The sequence below is a fragment of the Papio anubis genome, chromosome 11, assembly GCF_008728515.1.
Source record: "Papio anubis isolate 15944 chromosome 11, Panubis1.0, whole genome shotgun sequence".
Classification (NCBI taxonomy): domain Eukaryota; kingdom Metazoa; phylum Chordata; class Mammalia; order Primates; family Cercopithecidae; genus Papio; species Papio anubis.
The window spans coordinates 16488363-16515449 of NC_044986.1; the positions used below are offsets into that span (position 1 = coordinate 16488363).

Consider the following 27087-nt stretch of genomic DNA (forward strand, 5'->3'; position numbering starts at 1 on the left):
GCAACTCCTTAGTTTACAATGGCTCCATCCATGTATGTATGGAAGTATAGACTCTACCATGATCTCATTATTAGATGTTATTGTTCTATTGTTTTATAACCTACCCTGTGTTTAATAAGTGTCTAACCATATACACACAGTAATAAATTACTGATGAGATCGGTCATTTTGTTCATATTTTTATTTATCTGTATGTTTCTTCTTGATCATATTTCTTTGTGACTTTTGAGTATTTAGTTCTTGGACTCTCAGAGATACAGATGCATTTACATGTCCACACTTAGGCTCACATGCACGTTACATACCTGTTAGATCACATTGATGCAATCTACTCGGTGTCTATTTTTCTTCTTATCCCCAATTTTCTTAGTTTCTAAAAACCAGAAACTTAACTTTTAAACAGTTTAATATTTTGATTTTTTTCTTTAATTCTTCTTTTGCTCTAAACTTAGAACTTTATCAGGATACTAGACAAAATAGGAAACATAGAAAATAACAAACCTTTTGGGGGATGAAATAAGTAATTTTCTTTTATTTGGCCCTTTTATCTTTATCCGGATCTTAGGACTTTCCATCCTCGCAGTGAGCTGAGGGGGGATGGGTCAACACAGTGTGTTTTCCGTCTGTTATGAGTGAAGACTGTCCAGGTACAGGCTGGTTAGGGAAGAGTCCACTTCCTTCTCCTCCCTTCCACCACACTGCTAGCCTGGGAAGGACTTCGGTGGAGCAGTTTGGGGGCATTGCCTGGCTATGTAGCCAGTGGTGACTACATTGCACGTAGCTGACCCCTGCCACAGTGGGGAGAGGAAGGCCCAGCCCGTGTCTCCACCGTGTTGCCTACGAGGGCTGCTCCTGCCCCAGCATGAGGCTGGCTCTCTTGGGAAGGTGAAATGAGGTAGCTGAGTGTTGACTTAGTACCCAGCAGAAAATGAGCAAGCACCGAAGGGAAGTGAGTGTTCGTATGATTAGACTCCTAGTGATGCAGCCCTTCGCTACCGAGGAGCTCCTTTCTCTATACTGGAGTGGGTACCACGTGCCAGACTCCAGACCACGCACTCCACACGCATCGTCTCACTTAGTCTTCACAAAAGAAAGAGGACATAGACCCATTTCCTTGAATTCTTTTAGAACACTTACTTTACTTTCAGACTCTTTGCAGGGGTTTGCCCTCCAGGATCATGGAATCTGTGTCCTGGGAGGTGGGTGCCATAATTATTCCCATTCACAGATGAGGAAAATAAGGCTTTCAATAACTAAGATCACAAACTAAGAAGCGGCAAAGTTGGGATTCCACTCCAGGTCTATGACAGGCAGGATGAGGCAGGAAGAATAAGTGTGATTTTTGTTCTCATTGTACAGATGGGGAGACTGGGCATCAGAGAGGTTAGGTGACCTGTGCAAAGCCACACAGCAAAAGACAGAACCTTTGGAGCCAGGGATCCTGAGCCCAGGTCGGGTGTTATCTCACCACTGATCATAGTGATAACTGCAGCTAGTGAAGTGCTCAGTGTGCCAGGTGTCTTTTCGGGGTCCTCTTGGTCCTTACCCAGGAAGAGGGATGTCCTGAAGAGAGGCTGAATGGGACACAGGCCTGTCTGAGCCCACAGGCCTTGCCCTGGTCATCCTGGCCCCACTGCCCGTGGGTTTGCCCTGCAGGATCATGGAATTTGTGCCAGCATACCAGCTTGCCAGCGCCAGGCTGTGAAACAACAGGGCGTCTTTGTCCCTGCTCTGCTGACCACCAGATCGTACTTCCCACACGTGGCCAACATACCTTGGCCAGCTGAGTAGGGAAGGCTGAGGATTTTTATCTTCTTGATTTACAGACTTTCTGAGAAAATTCCTGTTAAGGAAAACATCCTAGCTGGCTTGCAAATGCATACATTCTCTTACAAAGCTCCTGCCTCACTCAGGCAGGTCAGGAGTCATTACTGAGAGTGGGCTATAGGTAATGGCCAGTTACAATGGCTAACATTGATGGAGCGATTCCTTTGTTGCAGAAACTGGGTTAAGCATTATCTAAGGAAATGTTCCAGTGGTCCTAGTATAAGAGGGTTCATGTCAACCTTCTTTTACAAGTGAATCAGAGAGGGTAGATGAGTCACTCAAGGCCACACAGCTAGGCGGGGATGGAGCAAGTATAATCTAACTCCCCAACCCACATCCTTAACTTCTGCACTCCCTGCCCCCTGCCCTTTTGCTCCCTGAAGCAGAAGATAGGTGAAATTTTCTTGTAAATTTCATACATGAGGGTCCTGGTTGAAGTCTGCCTTGAATTTTGGTTATGTTTGTTTCTCTCTTTTTCACAAGGTCTGAGTGCTTCTTGAGGGCTGGGCCTGTGTCTGGTTAGATTTTATGTGACAGCATGTGTCTGATGAAAGGAGAGAATGACTGACAGAGAGAATGAATAAGGGAGGGAGACGCTGAATGAGAATAAATGAGGGGAGGATGAAGGGATGACCAGGTGTGTTGGCTGACTTGCCGTGGGATACTTCCAGAAACCATATGACTTTAATGCAAACTTTAGGCCTCAAAGAAAGAGGACATAGCCCCATTTCCTTGAATTGTTTTAAAGCACTTGCTTAACCTCCAGGCTCTTGGCAGGGCCACTTGGTGGTTAAGCAGACTGGCTCTGCCCCTTTTAGCCCCAAGATTTCCAGCAGGTGACTTGACCTCACCACCCTCAATGTCCCCATCTGAAATAGAGGCCAATATAAGTGTGGACTTCTTAGAGGGAAAATTGTGAAAACTAAGTAAGCATATGTGTCAGTCTATTTTTGTGTTGCTATAAAGAAATAGCTGAGACTAGATGATTCATAAAGAAAAGAAGTGTAAATGGCTCATGGCACTGCAGGCTGTACAGAAAGCAAGGCATTGGCATCTGCTTGGCTTCTGGTGAGGCCTCAGGAAGCTTACAATTATGGTGGAAGGCAGATGGGGAGCAGGCACGACACATGGTAGGACCAAGAGCAAGAGAGAGCAGAGGAAGAGTCAGTGAACTGAGAACTCACTCATCACCAAGGGGATGGTGCTAAGCCATTTATGAGGGACCTGTCCCCATGACCCAAACACCTCCCACCAGGTCCCACCTCCAACATTGGGAGTCACATGAGATTTGGAGGGGACAAACATCCAAACCATGTCAGCATATTTACACATAAAGTGCAAATGATAGCAACTGTTATTTTTTTCCTGGGAAAGCAATTTTACTTAGAGTTGATTTTTAAAAATTAATTTGGGTGATGGGTACCTGAGGGGTCATTATAGCATTCTCTCTGCTTTTCTGGATGCTTGAAATTTTTCACAGTAAAACATTTTAGAAACAAGTAATGGAAATCTAAGATGTTAGTTTTGTTGAGAAAACAGATATATTGTGGAATAGAATGCAAAATGTACATGCAACTTTAATTTTTACTTATTTATTTATTTTTTGCTGGTTGGTCCGTAAGTTCATTGTCTTTATTTGAAAAATCTTCATGGAAAATTGTTGTTTAGTTTAGCTCTCAGCAGCCTGATCCTGAGCTCTGAGGAAGCACACCTTCCTTTGAGCTGCCTGATCTTTCTTCTGAGCAAGGGACATTTTGGGACAGTTTCCCCACTGTCACCCACTACTAGTTCTTCTTTCTTCTTCCTTCTCTCTTCTTCCTTTTCTCCTCCTCCTCCTCCCCCTTCTTCCTCCTCCTCCTCTTCCTCTTCCTCTTCCTCTCATTTTTCTTCTCCTTCTTGTTCTTCTTGTTCATGTTCTTCCTCTTTCTCCTCCTCCTTCTTCCTTCCTCTTTCTTCATTTTGCTCTGTCATTCACATTGGAGTGCAGTGGTACGGTCTCAGCTCACTGCAACCCCGACCTCCCAGGCTAAAGCAATCCTCCCACCTCAGCCTCTCAAATAGCTGGGATGACAGGCACACGCCACCACGCCCGGCTAACTTTTAGTTTCTGTGGAGATGAGGTCTCCCTATGTTGCCCAGACTGGTCTCAAACTCCTGGGCTCAAGCAATCCTCCCGCTTGGCCTCCCAGAGTGCTGGGATTACAGGTGTGAGCCACTGCGCCCTGCCCCTCTCTTTTTTTAAACTTCTTTCTTGGGTTTCTTCTCATAGACTGGATTCTGTTGCATAGCAGCATGACTCTCTTCTACACCTCCTCCATGCCTGGAGTTACGCTGTTTTTTATGTATTGAGAGAATTGCTTTTTGTGAGCATCTTCATCATCTTCTGTTAGGAAATGCATATAATCCACAACATTCTGACTGATGATGTGCTTTCGATGCACTTCTGTATTAAATTCCTTGTTTTCAAAATCATAACCAGGGAATTATTGAGTAACATGAGGGATAGACAAGCCTCCATCTGCAGCTCCCTTCAAGGCCCCCCAAGACTTTATTGCCAGAGGTAGTTTTGGCAAGGCCTGCATCCAAATAGCAGGTGAAGGCACCAGGCTGACCGTAAGTGCTTTCTAGATTGTGTTCATCACCAGTCACCTCCACTTGGCCTTCATAGATCTTGCCCATGCCAGACCTGTTGAGAAGCCTGCAGGCCAGCAGCAGGCCAGGACAATGTGCCACAGCATAATTTGTCAGGCCAACCTTCACATCATGTTTTGGTAGCTCATGAGCATAAGGTACACAAACTATCACATCCCCTTCCATACAGGCATAAGCAATGTGACAGACGCTCTCTGTGTTAGTTATGTGAGCGATCATCCTGTATTTGGGTGTGTTGTACTTATTTTTATCCTGTATCACCAAGCATTTCTAAGCACAGTAATCCATTTTACCCTCTTATCTTCTAAATTTCACTTTGTATCTCTTAAAGCAGGCCTTATTCTTGACAACTTTAACAAACCCTATCCTCCGGAACAGAGACTTGCACCTTTGGCTAGACATAGAGCCTACAACTGTTAAATAAGGCACAAGATTGGAAAGAAACAAAATAGCTAAAGCCGTCCACAGAGAATCCACCTCCAGGCAAGTTTGCTCCTGGTCTCACTGGACCTTTGGTTTTCTCCTCTTAAAAAACTGGGGAATAGTGATGTTTCCCTCTCAGTGCCGCTACATGATTCAAGTGAGAGGAGAGATGTGAGGGTGGTTTGTGAACTGTAATTCTGTCTTCTAATTTGATAATTTGTTCATTCATTCAACACGTGTCTTGAGGCCCTGCCATGTGCCAGGTGCTGCGCTAGGAGCTGGGGACACCGCTGCACCCAGATGGAGGTATGACAGAGACATACGTGTTCTTGAGCTCAGAATGCCATGGGGCAGATTCTTCCTCTGTCCCTCTCTCCTTAGGTCACGACAGCTGAGTACCTAATCTCTGGGCCTCAGTTTCCTTACCTGTAAAATGGGGAACATTAACAGTATAGTTCTCTCAACTGCATGGTCGTGAAGATAAATGGAGCAATGGATGTGAGCTTCCCAGAGCGATGCCCAGCACATAGCAGTTGTTTGATCAATGTTCATTCTCACCACTGCTGGTAGGAAGAGCCCAGCAAGTGAGGAAGGCTCACCATAAACAGATTTGCAAAATGACTTTAAAGTTTATAAGTACCGTGGAGAAATGAAGTGGCATAATATGATGTGGAACCACAGGTTGGGTGGGGAGCGCCCCTCTCAGGAGCCGCCCTTCAAGGTGAATCAGTGGGATGACACATTTAGGAGAGCATACAGCAGGGGGTAAGGCAGGGAGAGGAGCTGGGTCTGCTCTGCAGAAAAGGAGACTGAGGCCCAGGGACAAGTGACTGGTCCCAGCTCCCACAGGGCTGCCACCAGGAACCCAGTGATATGGTTTGGCTGTGTCTCCACCCAAATCTCATCTTGAATTGTAGCTTCCACAATTCCCACATGTCGTGGGAGGGACCCCGTTGGAAGTAATTGAATCACGAGGGCAGGTCTTTCCCATGCTGTTCTCATGTAGTGAATAAGTCTCATGAAATCTGATGGTTTTATAAAGAGGAGTTCCCTAGCACAAGCTCTTTCTCTTTGCCCACCGCCATCCATATAAGATATAAGATGTGACCTGCTCCTTCTTACTCTCTGCTGTGATTGTGAAGCCTCCCCAGCCATGTGGAACTGTGAGTCCATCAAATCTCTTTTTCTTCCCAGTCTCGGGCATATCTTTGTCAGCAGTGTGCAAATGGACTAATACATCCAGTGACCCAAAGATAGACAATATTTGGGCTCACTCTTGCAGAAGCCACTGAGAAAAGTGCTGGTTTCCCTGAGAAGTGTAGCAATGAGGATGGTAACTTACATGTACATTCCTAACTCTTGGTGTTTTTGGAGACCTGTGCAAGCATTGTTCTTGGACACTGCTGTTGAAGCTCTCAGACCCCTGGCTTAGGTAACACCCTTATTCTAGGTCATTGGTCTCCTTCTCCTCGGCTGGGTGCTGCCTGCACCTCTCCTCCAGGCAAATACTGTGACCACGGGCTTGCTACCAGGAAGAACACACACAACTGTGCATACATGCCCCAGTGAGTCATCACCAAGTAATCACAGCTAGCACGAGCTATCTTCCACTTTGTATTTTGCAGAAGAGGCCAACGAGGGTCAAGGGTTAAACTGGGCTCGGGGTCAGGGGGCTGGAGTTTGACCCTAGCTCTGTCACTAATTGTGTGACTTTGAACAAGAGCTTTAGTATCTCTGAGCCCATATTTCCACTCCATTATTTATTTATTTTTATTATTTATTTATTTTTTATTTTTTTGAGATGGAGTTTTGCTCTTGTTGCCCAGGCTGGAGTGCAGTGGTGCAGTCTTGGCTTACTACAACCTCCACTTCCCAGGTTCAAGAATTTCTCCTGCCTCAGCCTCCCAAGTAGCTGGGATTACAGGCATGCACCACCATGCCCAGCTAATTTTTGTATTTTTAGTAGAGACAGGGTTTCACCATGTTGACTAGCTGGTCTCAAACTCCTGACCTCAAGTGATCTGCCCATCTCGGCCTCCCAAAGTGCTGCAATTACAGGCATGAGCCACCGTGCCCGACCTCCATTATTTATTTACTGGGCCGTTTATTCATTCCATCCACAAACATTTACTGAGTACCTACTGCAAGCCAGGCACTGGGCTGTGGACTGGAGAAGGGGAAAGTCGTTTTTCTCTATAACATGAAACCCTTGGCTCTCATTGTGTCTGGTGAGTTGCAGCCCTTGTGAAAACTCTCCTGGCCACGTGATCATGCCAGTTTCTCTTCTCTGAACCTTTGTCTCACTTTGCATTGTCCTCCTTGAGATGTGGCTTCCGGAATGTCCCGTCTTATTAATGAACCAGCAGCTCTGCAGGGCCAGGGTTTGAGCAGTTCTGAGAATGCGGCTGCGAGACTCACCATAGACGAGCCTTTGCTATTTGAAATACTTATGGAAAATATTTGGATAACCTTCCATTACCTGAGAAGGCATTTCTAAAGTTTACATTGCAGTCCTGAGTGATGGTGATATTCGGAGCAATAATTTCCTCTGGCCCTTGAATTTTTCCCTGAAAGAGTTGCACAGCAGCTCCCATTGTACATGTGAAGGTTGTTCTGGAATGTTAATGGAGAGGCTGATTCACACCAGATGGGCTGGAAGACCAGGGAGGATGTATACACTGGCCACCATGATTCAGCTGTAAGCTTGGCTTTCTAAAATGCACTGACAGTTGGAGGTCAAGGAGGCTGACATTTGCCCAGGTTTTCTCTGCAAGTTTTTATGTTGCTTTAGCAAATTTGAATCTTGGTCCTGTTATAAATTAGTCACTTTTATGATATTCAGTTCATGGACAGGGTTCTGGTGGCATATCCTAAAGTCCAAAGCAGCTTTGACGGGCAGTGTCCTATGTCAAAGTTCACATTCGAACTCATATCAGTGTTTCTTAAGCTTAACAAAAACATTAAAAAGAAAAAAAATTACAATGGAAAAAGCTACTTATATCTTCTGTGTGTCTTTATCAGCCAAGAAAGTCTTGTGTAGATCCATTCTGTAATTTATAATATACAAGGAAATGGCATTTTTGTGGTCCAAATATATAAATTAAATAAGTCATATTCACTGTGGCATATATAGGCCGACTCTAAATGGAATGTTTTACATATATTATCTCCCATAATTATGTTACCTATCATTACTGGGCCCTTTTTATAGGTGAAGAAACAGACCCAGGGGACATGTCCCAGGTCCCCTGAGGTGGACAGAGAGCAGCTGAGCCCACTTGAACCCTGGTCTAGCTGACCCTATGTTCTCTGTCTGCTTCCTCCTGTTGTTCTTTTCTCATTCCTTGTCCTGATGCATACCCCGGGACTCACTCCCCTTAGCGTCTGGTCCATCAACAATTATCCTCAGTTTCTTCTGAGCTGGGAGCCAGAGGATTCAGCTGCCTCCCCTACCCACACTGTGCAGCATGTCCAGCCCTTTCCACAGTTGGCAGTTATTGGACAGGGTGCCCTGGCAGTCTGGTGCGGTTAGCTGGGCCTGCCTTTGGACTCTGACTTCTACTTGCATGAATGGATGTGGTGGGGGTTTGTTTGGGGGCTGAAGAGCAGAGAGGGAGTCTGTTGGCAGGGAAATGTCTGTGGGGCCGTGAGTGAACGGGATCCCAGAGAGGGTAAGAAAGGCCTGAAGCTGAGGGCGCTGTTTTCCATCAGTGTTTTGCTCTCTGGGCCAGGCACCGTCCTAGGGTCTGGGGGCTCCAAATGTGGACATGGCTGGCCCCGCTTTGGAAAGCTGGCAGCTAGAGGGGGAGGTGGGTGACCTGAAGCTGGAGAGACCTGAGTTCTTGTCTCAGAGGTTTAGTCTCAGCACTGCAGCTTCTGAGCTCAGCGACCTTTCTGTATATCAGTTTGATCATCTATACAATGGGGTTAACAATATTACTGGCCTCAGAGTTGTTGTGATAAGTGCTAAGATAGGAGCACATGGGGGGCTGGGCACAGAGAAGCGAGGAGGGGCCTCATGTGATCTTGGAGGGCTGGGTGGTGTCCTGGAGGAAGTGCCATCCACGCTGAGGCCTGTAGGAAGAGATAGGGTTGGTTACCTGGCAAAACTAGTGGAGAACAAGCTTCCAGTGGAGGCACTGGCTCTTTGGGGACCTGAGGGCAGGCCCTTGAAGCTGGAGTGACCAGCAGGAAGGGAACTAGAAGGTGGTGACGTGGCTCTGGGCTGGACCACATTTTAGGACTTGCGTATCCAACCGAGATGTGTAATATTCTCTCCACCTGCTACCACAGTCCACAGCCTGTGGAGGGTGTGGAGGGTGGAGAAGAGATGGTATAGAGGGCGCTGCAGTGTACCCACAGAGAGCACTGTGAGGAGGAGTCTTTGGAGGAGAGCTTGAGGGAACTTGGTACAGAGCAACCTCCCACGAGTCTGGGCGTGCCCTGAGACAGCTGGGGCTGTGGAAAGGCATGAACCCCGGGGATCGGCAGAATGTCTGTGTGCTGGGCTGTGTTCCCGCTTCACTTACTGATTCAGCCGGCCCAGCATCAAGGATTTATTAAGTGCCTGCCATGTGCCAGGTGCTGTTCTAGACACAGAGATACAGAGCTGGCAACACAGTCCACGATCTTGCTCTCCTGGGACTCTCTTCCCAGTGGGGGCGGGCAGTAGTTTTAGATAGAGTGTTCTGGGAGGAGCAAGCCACGTGATTGATTCTCTTGAAGAATGTGTCCTGGGGAGTGAGCCCCCCACCCCCGCGAGGTGGAGCTTTTGGGGAAACGGGAGAGTGGAAGGAGCTGAGGTCACTGAGGCATCAGGAGGCCAATTTGTGTAGGACCTTGTAGCAGGAGAATGACATGCTTTCACTCTGGCTGCTGTTGGGGAAGAAGACTCCAGGGAGGAAGGTGGGAACCCTTCCTTGATGTGGCGTGCTGGGCCTTGAACCCCAGCCTTGCTGCTGATGGCCAGAGCTTGCCTGAACAGGTGCCTCAGCCTTTGAATGCTTCCCTTTCCTCTCCTGCAAAACCGCAAGGGCCACCATGAGAGCTAGGTGAGACCACAACAGCCCTTCGCTGGCGGGCCGGATCGTGTGCTCAGCAGGGCGCGTCGTAATTAGCGTGATGAGCATGAAGACCGTGAGGGCAAATCCCAGGCAGAGTGTGCGCTGCCTTTCATGCTCCCCTGCAAATCAAAAATGTTCTGCTCTCTGCCCCCAGCACTGGGGCCTGCATGTCACCTCACATCCTTCTCACGCACCCTCATGTCACTGTGGCTGGAAGTCCTGTAAGGGCAGGTGATGCCCAAGGCCTTTCCGCAGCAGGAGGCAGATGCGCAGGGGCTGCGGGTTTCTGCTGCTTCTGACAGGCTGCCAAGGCCAATGTCCTGATGCCCTGGTCTGATGGGGAGGAACGAGTGCCTTGAGGACACTGAGGAGGGGCCCCCTGGCCAGCACGGGTATGCCGGGAAGCCTTCCTGGAGTTGGGCAGTTCATGCTGAGGAGGAGAAGTGGTTCTCAGGTTGCTGGTGGTGGTGAGATGAGGGGACGGGTGATCCAGGCATCAAGCACATTTTCATGTCTTTGAAATACCAGCATAAGAGAAGCAGGGGTGGGTGAGAGGGATTGAAGAATCAGAGCGGCTGGAGCTGGAGCAGGGTGGGGGCAGACGAGATCACAAAGCCTGGACTGAAGGGGTGAGACAGGAGGGTGGGGGAGCTGTGGGCAGGCTGTGGCAGGCACACAGGCAGGGAGGGCTTTCTGGGGCCATTAGTGACTTAATGATTTTTACCATGTGCTAGATCCCAAGCTAAGCATGTTCATGCATAGTATCATCTAATCTTCAGTTTTATGAAGTGGGTTCTCCTGTTACACCCATTTCACAGATGAGAATATTGAGGCTCAGATAGGTTAAGTAACTTGACTGTGGTTTCATACACAACCAGGAACTGTACATTTGAGATTTTTAATGCAGGCAGACATAAGACAAGTTTGGTGTTTTGAACTTGTCACTCAACCATCACCTGGTCTCCAGGCTTTGGCAGCAGCTCTCTGCCCATTCTGTCATCCATAACGGGGTTGTACGATGAAGCCTCCCCTAGGTGATCTTTGGGAAATGCCACCCATTTCTGGAAATGAGGGATGCTGGTGGTTACAGCCAGGTGGGAATCCCAGCTCCGCGACTCACCTGCTGGGTGCGATATTGTAACCCTGCCGATCCTGTTTCCATATCTGCAAAATGCTAGTTATGGGGAAGAAAGGAGATAGAGGTAAAGCACCAGGCAGGTAGCACAGTGCCAGGCACCCGGAAAGGACCCAGAGACGGTGCTCCTTGGATTCCTATTACTGCCCTCGTTTGCCAAGACACGGTGGTGGCACCGCGGACCCAGGGGGTCCTGGCCAGGCCCAAACAGGTGCCAGCAGCGCGTGTGTGTGGAGGAGCCGGGGACAGGGAGTATGAATCATTCGCCACTGAAGCCTTGCATTATTAATATCGTTATTCTCAGACTTCTAAGGAGGGCCCAGCGAGATCCCATATATGGAAGGCGCGACTCAGCCTCCGCGGCAAGCACCTCCCTGGGTCCGGAGTTGCCATGGAGTCCCGCAGGCGGCCTGGAGGCGGTGCCCCGGGCTCGGCCCCCGCGCAGGTCCTTGGTCTGCAGCCTGGGTCCTACCCGCGCCGGGGTCCACCCAGCCCGCCTTTGCGCCGGTCCTGGGCCGCTCCCTTGGGACCCTGGGGGACAGACAGAAGCCGGTGGGGACTGGCGCGGGCGTCCTCGGGAGAGCGCCGGGCGCGCTGGGTTTGCTGAAGGGCTCCAGGCCTGGCCATTCGGTGCCTTCCAAAGAGCGGACGCGCCGCGGGGCCCCGAGGGCCTGAAATCAGCTCCCGCCGCGCAGCCCCGGGCGCGCCACCACCCCCGCCGCGGCTGATTGCGGGGCGACAGCTTGGTCCCGAAGCCGGGAGAGGAGAGGCGGCCCCGGTGGGCCTCTCTGGGTGGGCGGGGAGCGCAGCTCCGGGACGGGCAGTTCCCCGCGCCCGCCTCCCCCGACCTTTCTCGGCCGGCCGGCCGGAGCTCGGAGGGGAGGGGCGCGGGGCGGGCCGGGGCGGGCCGGGGCGGGGCCCGGGGAGGAGCCGTGGCTGCGGCGGCAGCCGCGTCAGAGCAGCGCTCCCGCTGCCCGGCGGCTCAGACACGGCCCGAGCGCCGCCGCGGACGCGGACAGAGACCCTCACGGGCACGGGCGCTGCGCCGGAGGCTCCCCTCGCGGGCCGGGGCTGCGCGACCATGGCGGACAAGGAGGCCGGCGGCAGCGACGGGCCCCGAGGTGAGCGCAGGCTGCGGGTCCTGCGGCCGCGGCTGGCGGGGCAGGGAGGGTGGGGGCGCGCTCGGCCCTGCGCCCCGCACCCCGTCGCGCGCCGTGGAAAAGTGGGGACGCCCGCGCTGCATCCAGTTCTGGCGGGCGGGGCCGGGGTCAGCAGCGGCGGGGCAGGGGGCCGGGGGACCGGAGGCGGCCCGTGGGTCACGTGTTCTGCGCCCCGCCAGGGTGCGGACTCCGCGGCGGGGACCGCAGCCCCCGCTGGGGCGCCTGGTAGGTCCCTGCCTCGGGTGGCGCCTCCTGCGGGGCCGGTCGCGCGTGCGGCTGAGGACCGCCCCGCGTGTGCAGCCCCCGCGCGATGGGCTGCGGAGGCCGGCGCTGGGCGGGTAAAGGGCCGGCCGCCGGGTGGCCGGGTGACCCCAGCGGCTAATTTTCGTGACTCAGCGAGGCAGGAGTGGGAGCCTTGGGGAAATCGGAAATTTGGACCTGTTCCCTCGCCCTATCCCACCCCGGCCGGACGCTCGCGCCAGGAGTGGGGGCTGCAGCTGCGGCCGAAGGGCTTCTCACCCACCTCCCCGCCCATCCCCAGGGACTCACTGGGCTGGGGAAGGGTGAAGCGGCGGGGGTTCGATGGCCCCCTCCTTGCGGGGGGCAGGAGGAGGCACCCAGTGTGGAGGACAGACGCTCGCATTTTGCAGATGTGCTAGGGCCGCTTTCTTTGGGGAGCGTGATTAGGGCTCCGAAGGGTGGGGGAGCCGGAGAGGACGGGGAATGGGGTTGCGGGAAGAGGAGGAGCAGGTTTCGGAGCCCAGGGCTGTAAATCAAGGCTTCTCCTACGGAGGGCCCGACTGGCCAGGATTCCTGTTTTCCTGTGGGTCCCAAGTGGGGAAAGTTGGGCGCATGGAGGCGCCGCGCGTCCCTGACCTGCAGGGCCTTGGCCCGAGCGGCCGCCGGGGAGAGGAGCGCGGCCCAGGCAGCTTTCCCGGGAGCGACAGGCAAGCCGCCTGCGAGGATGAAATTAAAATGCCCGGACGCAAGGGAGATTCAGCCACCAAACGAGCGCTCGGCTCTGCGGAGCCCCAAAAGCTGGAGAAACTGAGTCCAGTGGCAGCACAGCCACCATCTGCGCCGCGTTCCCTGTCTTGCTGTTGGGGCCGCGGCCCCCACCCTCTGCTGCACTCCAAGCCGCACCTGCCCCCACCCCAGCCCATTGTTCCTGCGGATCAGGGAGGTGCCTCCCCACGCGGCACTGCAGTGGTGGGGGAGTGCAGGATGGGGGGTGGGGGATCCTGACAGGGCTCACTCCAGGGAGAGGCAGCGGAGAGCCCAGGTCCCCAAACATACACCCAGTCTGCCCCCGCCTGTACTCTTCCTCAGCTGGCAAACGCAGGCAATGGACTGGCAGCTGTCTTTGTCTGACTGTCACTCAGCAACTGGATTGACTCTTTTTTTTTTTCTACTTTTTTTCCTTTAAGTCAGAAAATAAAAATTTTTTTTAGGACGATAAGTAGGGGCGTTGAATTGCTAACCCCTGAGAATTAGTGAGCCAGTTTCTTGCGTCTCATGCTGGGAGAGAGTGGGTGATGATATCAAATGCAAGGTTGGGCATAGGATTTGTCAAATCAGAAGTGGGCAGGAATGTGTACCCACTCCCCACACCTTTCCCAACACTGTTTTGTCTTGTGAATCAAATGCAGCACCCCTATCCTACCACACACACACACACACAGTGCTGGGAGAAGTTCCGTCCAGGATGGGGGCACCCATACCTGGTGTGCTGGGCCACCTGCCACCGCTCCTCTGGGTCTGTTCTGGAGTATTTGTTTCTTCACTTCCAGTCATCTCCAGTTCAAGGTGGCCAGTGAGAATTCCAGGTGCATGGACTTAGGACAGAGACCGACCTGATGAGCGAGCTGTCCCTGACTGCTCACCGTGCCTCTGGGCACCTCTCCCTTTATCTGTAAAATGGAGGATGTGAATAGTATTGCATAGGAGCAGAGTTGGCTTGCCCCCCACCCCCACACCTATTTCTAAGGTTTCGTCATTGCTGGGAAAACAGCATTCATTATTTTATTGTTTTAAAGCTTCACAACAAACCTGTTACCAGCATTCTCCCCTTCCAGGGTGGGAAATCTGAATACAGTTTAAGTGACCTATCCAAGGTCACACATCTGGGAAGTGTTGATTGGGACCCAGGCCAACTGATTCCGGGGCACCAACCTGTGCATACAGCCGTTATGCACATGCGCAGTGGTTACCACTCTATTAAGGACATAAAAATGGTTGTGCTTCCTGGGAAGGATTTCCAGAATGCTTTCGGTGCAAAAGAATGAATGCCACAGATATCACACTGTTGGGATTTGTGAGCAGTGGGAGTCCTGGGTTGGGGAAGGGTTTGGTGGTGGGTAGGTGGTGTTGGGGGGTGGTGTCAGAAAGACTGGCCATGAAATCGTCTCCAACAAGTGCAGTTGGGGTGGGGTGGGGAGTGGGCAGAGGTGTGTGCCAATGAAACAAGAATGGCAAAATGTGGTAGTTGGGTGATGGGGAGTGGCGGTTCGTTACTATTCTGCTTACTTTGTGTATGTTTGCAAATTTTCTTAATAAGATGTTTAAATTACTTAATTTACAAAATCTGAAGGGCCACACTTGAGGGTCTGGGTGTTGGACAGCAAAATTTGAGATGATCCTGCCCGCTCCCCGTTGACCTGAGTGGGTTGACACATGGAGCCCTATAATGGTGAGATGAATTGGGAGTGGACAGAGTGGTTCCGACAGGGATAGCTCCTATGGTGACCAAGTCAGGGCTAGGCCTGGGGAGTGGAAACCAAGTCATTTTTTGCAGGGCAGGGGCTCGAGGAGAGGGATGTGGGCAGGCAGTTTTGCCTGGGCTGAGGGTATCTCTCGAGGCCTGGCATTGGGCTTTGGAGATGCCATCCTGGAGGTTCATCTTAATAAAAATAAACATTTTAAACATTGACATTTATTGAGGACTTAGTGTATGCTGAAACCTGGGAATATTGAGTTATATCATTTAGCCCTGACCCATATTTATTGTTGAATGAATGACTATGAGGGGCACCCCATTATCCCCATTTCACAGAGGAAAAAGCTGACAGTCCTGGCAGCGCACAGCTGGAAGAGGGCGGAGTAAAGGTAAGGACCTAGGCCATGGGATGCAGGCCCCAGGTGGTCAAGCTGAACAGCCTCTCCTGGCATGTGCCTGACATGTCATAGGCCCTCAGCAACTTGTGTTGAGTAGGCCTGCAGCTAATAGAGAGTGGCTGCCCTGCTTCCTACAGCCACCAAGTTGTATATGGCAGTGACAGGGCGCTGGTTATAGCCCCCAAAGGAATAAAGCAAAGGTCAAGGTGATGCTCTGGGCATTGCCAGTTAGGGTTCTGGCCGTGGGATCCACTTCCCTGTCAACACCTGCTGCAGTGTCTGTGTCTGCAGCCTTGGTGGTCCCCACATGCCCTCTGTGTGTGTCCCCACACAGTGTCTTGTGTTTCCCAGAGCCCTGTGATCGCCTTTGGCCCTCAACACATGCAGTTCTCCCTGCTTGGGACATCCTCTCTTTGTTTAGCAAACTCCTACTCATCCTTCAAAACTCAGTTAAGGTATCACCTCTCAGGAAGCCTTCCTGGGCTCATCCATCGGGATGAGATCTGCCTGTGTGGTCCCAAAGCTTTTGGTACTTAATGGTTGGTAATTCCAACTAGTGTTTGTTGAGCCCTTATGATGTGCCAGCCTTATGCCTGTATCTCATTGACTCCTCCAGCAACCCTATGAGGCTGGTATTATTACCCCATTTTGCTGATAAGTCAATTAGGGGCTTTGAGAAACTTACTAACTTGCCCAACCAGTGAATGCTGGAGTTGGGATATGAGTCAGCCATGGAGCCTAAAACCTTGTGCTGTTTCTCTCAATTCCCTTTCTCACAAGAAAGGCATGGACTATGTGTTTCATTTCCATATTGTTACTAAGGACACTAGTAGGTGTTCAATAAATGTCTTACTTTTTGTTGAGTACCAGTCAGCAAGACATGAGGGAACACAGCAGAGGGCAATGGCGTCTACATCTTGCCCATTCTGCAGTGGCACTCTTGGTAATGTGGATGCTCAGGAGTGGGCCAAGCTGGAGGGGAGTCAGGCAGGGCTTGGACAATCTCAGAAGAGAAGCTGCTTTGATTCCAACAAGGCCTGGAGTGACAACTCAATCTTGTGGGGGCGAAATGCTCTCTTCTCATATAAATAGGCCTCTTTGGTAAGGGAGAAAGCATCTTTATTACTGCTGTGCATAATTAGAACAGCAGGGAGGAATCAGGGGCTTTTAATGAATGAGCAGCATGTGGCAGGGAATGAGTGAGCGCCTGCCACTGCGGGCACCCCCGGGCCCGGGCATCCCCAAGAGAGAGCAGGGCCAGCAAGGAGACACCAAGGAAGCGCAGACAGTGCTCAGAATTGAAACCCGCCCCACTGAAGCGGGCCCTGCAGATCCTTGCTGCGTTCCTGTTACTGCAAATGACTCCCAGGCTGCAGCTTTGCAGATGCTGCTCTGAGCTCTGCCAGGACCACCCCTCTTCTTCCAGCCTTGACTGTGACCTGGCAGCCGCAGATGTCCTGTGGGGCTGGCAGCTGCTCCATGGCACTCCTTCCGGGCAATCCTGATCTGCAGAGTTTGTGCCTTGATTTTAGTCCTCTTATTTTTAGGGTGGCCATATGTCCTGGATTGCTGAAATAGTTCTAGTTTATTCCTCTTGTCCTAGTGAAATTAGTAATAGTGATATCTTTCACCTTCTAAGCATCTCAGTTTGGAAGGTTAATTATGTGGTCGCGTTCCTTGTCTGTGTCTTCTCAGCCATCTGGGCCTCAAGAGGGACGAGGGAGGCAGTAGGGTGTGCAGTTAAACCTGGGCTTTGGACTCAGATGCTTGTAACATCTGGGTTTAACATTGCTGCATCTGTTTCTTCTGCTGTAGACAAGGACGATTAATAATCCCTGCTCCACTGGGGTGCTGGGAGAATGAAATGAGAGAGTATTTGTAAAGAGCTTAGGTGTGAGCCTGGTACATAGAGGGCTGTCAGTAACTTCCAGTCATTTTATTATCATTGTTAGCTTGATTTGGGAAGTGTAGCGGTTAAATGTGAGATCTGGGGCCAGACTGCCTGGTTTCAAATCTGTGCTGTGTCATTGACCTGCTCTGTGACCCTGGCAAGTTACTTAATCCCATAAAGGCTCAGTTTTTCTCATCTGTAAAGGATGGATTATAACAGTCTCTTCTTCATATGGTCTTTATGAGGATTAAATGAGTTTTTACATGAAAAGCACTTAGAGTAGAGCCGGGCATGAAGTAGACATTGAATTAATATGAACAATTATTATTGGCTGTTATTGTTATTGTGAATAACTGTCCAAGTTACATTCTTATAGGCAGAAGGAATTATCCAGTACATTTGTTTCCTATTGCTGTTGTAAAACTTACCACAAATTTAATGGCTGAAAACCATACAAATTTATTGTCTTACATTTCTGGAAGTCAGGAATAAGTCCAAAATGGGTCTCCCTGGGCTAAAACTAAGGTATTGGCAGAACTGTATTCCTTCTGGAGACTCTAGGGAAGAATCCATTTCACTGCCTTTTCAAACTTCTCAAAGTGACCACCATTCCTTGGCTCGTGGTCCCTTCCTCCATCTTCCAAGCCCATCACTCCAACCCCTGCTTCCATTGCCACATCCCTTCTCTGACTCTTCCCATCCTCCTCCTATTCCCTTACTAAGGACCCTTGTATGAGGACCTCTAATAAGTCCTACTTGCATAATCGTTTCACCATCTGAAGATCCTTAATTTAATCACATCTGCAGACTCCGTTTTCCCATGGGAGATAACATATTCATCGGTTCCAGGGGGCTATTATCTAGCCTCTCATAGCCAGAAAGATTGGAGTCTTGCCTAGGTTTGGGGGTGCTGGAGAGTCTTCTGTCGCCCTCAGGAGCTGTCTGAAGTTTGGAAATGGTTCCTCCTCCGTGTCGTACATTAGGTCAGGTTCCTCGTGCATCTGCTGCATGTTGCCTCCCTGGAGTTTGGATTGTGGATCAACCCTTGACATCTATTCAATCTCAGTAGGGTGCTTGGAGACACTGTTACTTCCAGGGCTGGTTTAGCCCCTTCTGAGGGGCCCATGACTCATTGAGATCTGAATAAAAAGGTTTATTGGCTCCCAAGCAGAGAAAACAATCAATGCATTAAACAAATTACTGAAATGTCTATAAAATGTTACATTATATTTGCTTTTTCTATGTAACAAACCACCCCAAAGTTTAATGGGTTAAAACAATAGTCTTTTAAAAAAAATTATTTTAAGACAAGGTCTTCCTATGTGACCCAGGCAGGAGAGTAGTAGCGTGATCTTGGTTCGTATAACCTCTGCTTCCTGGGTTGAAATGATCCTCCCACCTCAGCTTTGTGGGTAGCTGGGACTAAAAGCACACCTCCATGCCTGGGTTTTTTCTTTTTTTTCTTTTTTTTTTTTTAATAGGGACAAGGTCTCACTATGTTGCCCAGGCTGGTCTCAAACTCCTGAGCTCAAGCAGCCCTCCTGCCTCAGCCTCCCAAAGTGCTGAGATTACAGGCATGAGCCACTGTGCCTGGCAACAATAGTCATTTTATGTGCTTATGATTCTCTGGGCAGGTCTCTGTTGGGTGGTTGTTTTGCTGGTCTTCCCTGTGGTCACTCATGTGACTGCAACACTGATGGCTCAACTAGTCTGGGTAGTCCAAGATGACCTCACTCACAGGTCTGGGGGTTGGTGCTGGCTGTCGCCTGGGCTTCGTTCTCCACATGGTCTTTTATCCTCCAAGAGGCAAGTTCAGGCTTCTTTATGTGGTAGCATCAGGGCAGCAAGAGGATGAGAGGGGAAGCTGCAAGGCCTTTTGAGGCCTTCCTGGAAAGTCCTATAAAATAAAAAACTTCTGCTGTATCCTGGTGGTCACAGCAAGTCTTGAAGCCAGCTCAGATAGAAGGGATGGAGAAATTGCCTCCACCTCTTAGTGAGAGGACCTGCAAATAATGTGTGGTTATTTTTAATCTAACAGAGTTGGCTTGGCAAAAATATTAAAACTACAAACTTCGGAAAACTATATTATGCTTTAAAACAACTTGTAGGTTAGATCTCATTTCTTAAGACTTTCTGCAAGTGCCCAATGATTGTCTGACACAATTATTTGTTTTTTGTGCTAGAACATGTGTTTCTACAAGTGATAAATGAAGAATGATGGTATTCAGAAAAGTTGTGTTGGCACATTCTCAATTTTTCCCAGTATGTTTGCACTTTGATAAATCAGGATGTACTTTTTTCTTTTAATTATTTTATTTTATTTTATTTTTTATTTTGAGACGGAATATTGCTCTGTCGCCCAGGCTGGAGTGCAGTGACTCGATCTCGGCTCACTGCAAGCTCCACCTCCCGGGTTTATGCCATTCTCCTGCCTCAGCCTCCTGAGTAGCTGGGACTATAGGCTCCCGCCACCATGCCTGGCTAATTTTTTGTATTTTTAGTAGAGACGGGGTTTCACCGTGCTAGCCAGGATGGTCTCGATCTCCTGACCTCGTGATCCACCCACCTTGGCCTCCCAAAGTGCTGGGATTACAGGCGTGAGCCACCATTCCCGGCCCAGGATGCACTTTTTTCATGATTAAAGGCTAATACATGAAAAAAGTTAAAAAAAAAAAAAAAAGCTGAAAATCTGTAGATGCAACTTCCTTTAGTGTAAGTCAGGGCTGTTTTAGTATTGTTCCATGCCCTGAAGCTCTGTGGGCAGCTGAGGGGGCAGATGAAGGAGCTGTGAAGATGTTGTCCCTATAACAAAATGATGGGTGTGGGTGTGTGGGTGACACCCTGGATGGGTTTTGCTTTTTTTTTTTAGACAGAGTCTTACTCTATTGCCCAGGCTGGAGTGTACTGGCACAATCTCGGCTCACTGCAGCCTCTACCACCTGGATTCAAGCAATTCTTGTGCCTCAGCTTCCCAAGTAGCTGGGACTACAGGTACATGCCATCATGCCCAGCTAATTTTTGTATTTTTAGTAGAGACAGGGTTTCACCATGTTGGCCAGGCTGGTCTCGAACTCCTGACTTCAAGTGATCCGCCTGTCTTGGTTTCCCAAAGTGCTGGGATTATAGGTGTGAACCACTGGGTTTTGCATTTTGATGAGAATTTTGATTGAGCATTTTGATAATTTTGGATTATAGGTGTGTGCCCTGCTGGGTTTTGCATTTTGATGAGAATGGCCCCCTAAGAAGTGAGTGCCCCGTTATTGTTTTTGGAAAGTTTCCTGTAGCAAGGTTCCACGGGTGTGGAGTGATGTACACTGACCTTGTTTTCCTCATGAATCCTGTTATTTTTAGTGTATGGTTTTGTAGAATGTGAAGATTTGTAGGAAAATATGCGCCCTTATAGCAGAAATGCTTGAACAGCTGCTCCTTGACTTACAGTAGGCTTACGTCCCTGTTAACCTATAAAAACGTTGAAAATATCGTAAGTTGAATCATCCTAAGTTGAGGACTGTCTGTATTTATATTTGATGTGGGATGAGTGTTCGTTTAAAAAATATTTGCTCTGATATGGGGTGAAGCCTCAAATAACAGCCAATAGGAAGAGCCTACAGTCACTTCCTATTCAGTCATTTGAATTTTTGAGACTGCTTTGCTTCCCAGATGTTTGCATACTTATTGGGTAGTTTGTCAGTTATGTTCAGAATTTTAATGTCAGAAAGTAGAGACACCAGGAGGAAGTTCTGTAGGATGGAGCTCCTGTTTCACGGACCCGCTTAGCACCCAAGATCTCAGAGGGGAATGGATTATGCCAGTGCCCTTTGCCTCCTATAAACTGACAATTAAATGATGTCCCTTGGGGCTTCCTATATTTTGTAAATCAGACCTCATGGTCATCTTGGTTTCTCTGTGACAAGGAACAGTGTTTCCTGTACTCAGGCGGCTGGTTCTGTTTGGAACAGGGAAGCTGTAGGTATTTGGGCTCAGCCTGCTGCCTCTGAGGCCTCAGGGTGGCCTCTCTTTGCCTGTCTCCCAGGTTTCCTTGGGCTGAAGGCTAAATTCCTCTGGCCACTTCCTTCCTTTTCTTTCCTTTTGTCATTGTCCCTTAGTGGCCATCTCCGCTGGCTGGGATAAGAAACTGTTTACAGCACAACCATCAGGCAGGAGTCTGTTCCCAAAGGAGAGATGAAAGTTTCAGAAAACAACTGCTTGTAGTCAGTCCACGTGGCTACTGGTCCCATTTGAAGGGACGATGGTCATCAGTTCGGGTGGTGGTTTCCCTGGGCCAGCAGTTAGAAAACAGAGCTCATGAATACATCCACAGATAAATAGGACCAGGTTGTCTAATGTCTGGGCTGGGCCCTGGGTCTACTCTCTCATTTTACAGATGGGGAAACTGAGGTCAGGGAGGGGAAGAGACTGCCCCAGGACACTTGGCAAAGCCAGGATCAGAATCCAGGTCTGCCGACTCCCTCTGCACGCTTTCCAGCTGAACTCTGCAATGGCTGCAGAATCTTCCAGCAGTCCCGCCAGCCACTCCCAGTCACTCAGAGAAGGCACAAGGATCCAAACCTCTTTGCCATTAACAAATTCATGACTTGTCCCTCCCGGCAGGAGTTACATTTTTAAAAAGTATTTGAAGAATGCTTAACTCAAAGGAATGAAGTGCCAAGTCCAATTGCTGTGAATAAAACCCTCTGCAGTGGTGGAACCGCAGGCCCAGCTTTTCTTTTCTAGTTTCTTGTGTGTTCCCTCACTTGACAGGGGTGGTTGCCCATCTTTTTGTGCCTTGGCTTTTGGCAGAATGTCTGTTTTGAAAGGTTTTTAATTAGGGATTTTGGTTGCAGGCAAGTAAACCTTCTCTGGCTAGAGGAAGCCAAAAAGGTAACTTTACAGTGAGGGTCCAGGGATGGTTCCTGGATCTTAAACCTGCTGCCAGGTCTAGGAGGGAAAAGTGTTGGGAACATGGCAGTTTTCTTTCCCTCTGTCTCTTTCTTTTTTTATTTTTATTTTATTTTATTTTGAGACGGAGTCTCGCTCTGTCACCTAGGCTGGAGTACAGTGGGGCAATCTTGGCTCACTGCTGCAGCCTCCTCTTCTCAGGATCAAATGATTCTCCTGCCTCAGCCTCTGGAGTAGCTGCAATTACAGGCATGCACCACCACGGCCAGCTAATTTTGCATTTTTAGTAGAGACGGGGTTTCACCATGTTGGGCAGGCTGGTCTCGAACTCCTGACCTCAAATGATCTGCCTACCTTGGCCTCCCAAAGTGCTGGGATTACAGGCATAAGCCACCACCCCTGGCCCTGTCTCTTACTTCTGCTTTGCTCTGCATGTCACCCACCCCTCCTCTCTGCAGGACCACTTTAGGTACTTCCCATCTTTAAGGCAAATGTGGTCCCCCACAATGACCCCCCATGTTGAAATGAGAAGTTCTGGTACACAAGAAGTCTGATGTCTATCTGTTTTTCTTTCTTTTCCAAGTCCAGATTCCCAGAGGAGGCCCCAAGGTTCAGGTATGATCAGGACTTGACCCAGAAACAGCCAGCCCTGGCCAGAAGAAGGGTTACCTTGCTGAGAGAGGGGGAGTTAGGGGGGCACAACATCTGGTGGTCAGAGTAATTGTCTCCCACAAATAGTTAACAGTGCGGGTATCTGGAGTAAGCCCTGTGCAGTACAGAATGTCTAGATTCGGGCTGTACATGCATGGAGAAGAAAGAGACTACCTGTTAGAAGTTTTGCTCTTTTGTTCTTTCTTGGAGAAAATTACTTTCTCCCATATAAGTGTTTCATGCTGCATGGGGTAACTGACCACTGGGTTGCTCGCGTGAGAATAATGCCCAGACCCTTGGCGTGTTCTTCTGCTGTGTGATGGGCTGTAGTCAGTCCACATGGCCTCTGGCCCCATTTGAAGGGACCACGGTCATCAGGTCTGGTGGTGGTTTCCCTGAGGCTGGCAGTTAGAGAGCAGCAGAAGGGATGCATCATTCATCTGAGTCATTTGCTTCATTTTCCCCTCCTAGACCTGGCAGCTGGTTTAAGTTCTGGACACCATCCCTGGATCCTCACTGTAAAGGTACCTTTTTGGCTTCCTCTAGCCAGAGAAGGTTTACTTACCCGCAAGCAAAATCCCTTTTAAAACAGGCATTCTGCCAAGAGCCAAGGCCCAGAAAGATGGGCAACTAACATGGTCAGGGGCCAGTTCTGCCTAAGCACAAGGACCAACTCCAGGAACCTCCAAGGGAGGCCAAGTGGCCAGCTGTGGAGGATGTACCATTGGCTGAGTCCACAAGGGCCCACGCAGCAGAACCCTGGAACAGACCGTGGGAACAGGCTGCTCAGAGAAGCTGGCCCACACCTGGGAGCACACTGATTCCTCCCTGCCCCAGCTCCTTGGCTTCTCCCCCAGGAAACGTTGGGAGGGTGGGAGCCATGTTTGACCTGGCCTGGGAAAGCCAGGAGGGCCCGGTTGCTTCATAGCCAGGTTCCTGGGCTGTACAGAGGCCCTTGAAAGGCCCTTATCCCACAGCCTCAGTCTGTCTGTGTCAGACCAGCTATGGCGAGATGCTTTCGAAGATATTTTTGACTGTCCGTCCTTTAGCGTCAGCCTCTGGTAGTCTTGGCCAGCAAAGCTGCTAGAACAGGTTGGGGGTGGGTACAGCTGGGGAAGGAAGTCACCCAGAGCCAGGCAGTCCCTGAGAAGAGAGCCCAGCAGATGGAATGGGGTGTGAGGGACCCCAGGCCTCCTTTGTGGGCAGTAGGATAGAGTGGGCTTTGGAATAAGACAATACTTGGTTCAAATCCTGGTGCCACCTCTTACTAGCCGAGTGGCCTCAGCCAAGTCAAATAGCCTCTCTGGGCCTCAGTTAAGTATAAAATAGCACTCAACACCCCATGCCTGGGAGCTAGTGTTGGATGGGCACTTGGTGGAGTGAAGCGGGCTTAGCTCAGTTAGAAAGTCCTGGTTTGGGTCCAGGCTCCCACACCTGGCCTTGACCTCACCAAGGTATTCAACCTCTCTGGATCCCTGTGACCTTATCTCAAAAGTATGGGTCAGGCTGGGCGCGGTGGCTCATACCTGTAATCCCAGCACTTTGGGAGGCCAAGACAGGTGGATCACCTGAGGTCGGGAGTTTGAGACCAGCCTGACCAACATGGAGAAACTCTGTCTCAAAAAAAAAAAAAAAAAAAAAAGAACAGTATGGGTCACAGCACTTCACAGGTTGGGTCTGAGAATTAGATAAGGTCATATATATAATGAATTTGTCCTCCACACAAAATGTGTGCAATGTTAGGCATCATCTTTATTATTATTATTATTATTTTGAGATGGAGTCCCGCTCTGTCACCCAGGCTGGAGTGCAGTGGCACCATCTCAGCTCACTGCAACCTCCACCTCCAGGGTTCAAGCTATTCTCCTGCCTCACCCTCTCAAGTAGCTGGGATTATAGGTGCCCACTGCCATGCCTGGCTAATTTTTGTATTTTTAGTAGAGATGGGATTTCGCCATGTTGGCCAGACAGGTCTCAAACTCCTGGCCTCAAGCGATCTACCTGCTTCGGCCTCCCAAAGTGCTGGGATTACAGGCGTGAGCCACTATGCCTGGCCATCTTTATTATTTAAAACACCCACAGGGCACACAGGAGGTACTCAGAAAGGTCAATACTGCGGAGTGGAGCTGGCTAAGTAGGTGGGGTTCCTTGCTGGGAGATTTTGATAAAGTTTAGTCTGTTGAGGTCTAAGTTACTTAAGGTAAGACTCACACTTTTTGGGTGTACAGTTCCATGCGTTTTGACAAATGTAGATACAGTTGACCCTTGAACAACATGGCCTTGAATTGCACAGGTCCACTTATTCATTTTTTGGAGATTTGTGACAATTTACTGCATAGCCTAGAAATATTGAAAAAATCAAGAATTTAGGTATTTCATGAATGCATAAACTAATGTGTTAATTGACTGTTTATGTTATCATTAAGGCTTCCGGTCAACAATAGGCTATTTGTAGTTAAGTTTTGGGGAAGTCAAAAGTTACATGTGGACTTTTAACTGTGCAGGGGGTGGGTGCCTCTAACCCTCATGCTGTTCAAAGATCAACTGTAGTCATGTAACCACTGTGTCAGTGCAGAGTATTTCCAACTTGGGAGGATTTTGTCATTCAGGATCCTCTGGTTTGCAGAGGGTCCCACCTCCGATGGTGGGGGATCTCAAGGCCTGGACCATGCCCCATAGGGAGGGACTTTCAGGACCCACCCAGTGACAGTATCCCAGCCTGTACCCTGGGGTTGTTACCAGCCAGGGATTGGGGGTGGGTTCCTGTGACCTTCCCAGCGTGCTCCTCATGGACTCTGGAGCAGGGAGAGATGGAGCCTGCAGGGTGGCCCTTTGTCAGTTCTTGGGTGGGGCAGTGCTGCCAGAGAGAGGCTGAGAACCCACTAGAAATGAGAGCTGAGATGCAACCCATGTTTGTGTGAGGCACCCAGAGAGCCAGGACTAGTGAGGTTTGGCCTAAAATGAGGGTCCCATGTCTCGCCTTGCCATAGGCTACCTGCAGGGGTGTGTGAGGGCCCTTGCCCCGGGAGGCTCATTGTCTGAAAGAAGCATTAAGATGGGCCCCTGGAGGGGGTGGTTTGAGGACTCTGGAAGGCTCCCCACACCTCCCCCTGGTCACAGAGCCTGGAGTTCCACCATCAGGGAGTCTTTCACTCATGCAGACTTGATTTGGTGCCACATTCCTTTGGGTTAAACATTATTTCTTCAGTGTCCTCTTTTAAAAGAAAACCCTTAGATAAGCAATGGCACGTAGACTTGAATTGTGTCTACATTGCTGACCAATAGGGAAGAAGCTATGTAGAGAGCTGTGTTAAGAAGGATTCTGAGGCCACCTCTGGCTCAGTTTGAAAGAATGCAGTAATCAGTGCTGTGTTTCCCAAATGCCCCACTTTGGGCTAGTTCATGATGGCTTCTGATGCTTGAAGCCTACATTCGTCACTGAGGAAGTTACCCAGGTGACTGTGTACTAGGTTTGCACAAAGTTAAATTTTTCTATCTGAAAAAGAATTTCTGACATTATGTCCTTGTGGTAGCTTATTGAATTAATAACCTACAATAAATCACATCTCCAGGTACAGATGCTCCTTGACTTATGATGGAGTTACATCCTGATAAACCCATTGTAAGTTAAGAATACCATTAAGTGGAAAATGCGTTTAATCCACCTAACCTACTGATCATCATAGCCTAGCCTACCTTAAATATGCTCAGAACACTTACAAGGCTGGGCGTAGTGGCTCACACCTGTAATCCCAGCACTTTGGGAGGCCCATGTAGGTGGGTCACAAGGTTAGGAGTTTAAGACCAGCCTGGCCAACATGGTGAAATCCTGTTTCTACTAAAAATACAAAAATTGGCCAGGCGCAGTGGCTCACGCCTGTAATCCCAACACTTTGGGAGGCTGAGGCGGGCAGATCATGAGGTCAGGAGTTTGAGACCAGCTTGGCCAACATGGTGAAACCCCATCTCTACTAAAAATAGAAAAATTAGCTGGGTACAGTGGCAACAGAGTGAGACTCCATCTCAAAAAAAAAAAAAAAAAAAAAAAAAATTAGTCAGGCATGGTGGTGTGCACCTGTAATCCCAGCTATTCAGGAGGCTAAGGTGGGAGAATCATTTAAACCCAGGAGGCCAAGGTTGCAGTGAGCCAAGATTGCACCATTGCACTCCAGCCTGGGTGACATAGCAAGACTCTTTCCCAAAAAAAACAAAAAAACTCCACTTACATTAGCCTACACTTGGACAAAATCATCTAACACAGAGCCTATTTTA

The 27087-nt window shown here is 49.6% G+C and overlaps 1 protein-coding gene and 1 pseudogene across 6 annotated transcripts in view; one reads left to right on the forward strand and one right to left on the reverse strand.

Moving 5' to 3' along the window:
• Positions 1-27087, forward strand: part of HSPA12A (heat shock protein family A (Hsp70) member 12A) — a 182466-nt gene that overhangs the window by 97456 nt on the left and 57923 nt on the right. The window contains exon 1 of one of the 6 annotated variants that reach the window (XM_009215441.3): positions 12074-12221. The exons of the other annotated variants lie outside the window; for them this stretch is intronic. Coding sequence (XP_009213705.2) covers positions 12182-12221 — 40 coding nt within the window. The 5' untranslated portion in view covers positions 12074-12181. Of the gene's footprint in view, positions 1-12073; positions 12222-27087 lie in introns of those variants that run through there. 6 annotated transcript variants of the gene reach the window in all.
• On the reverse strand, positions 4066-4881 carry LOC101018961 (annotated as a pseudogene).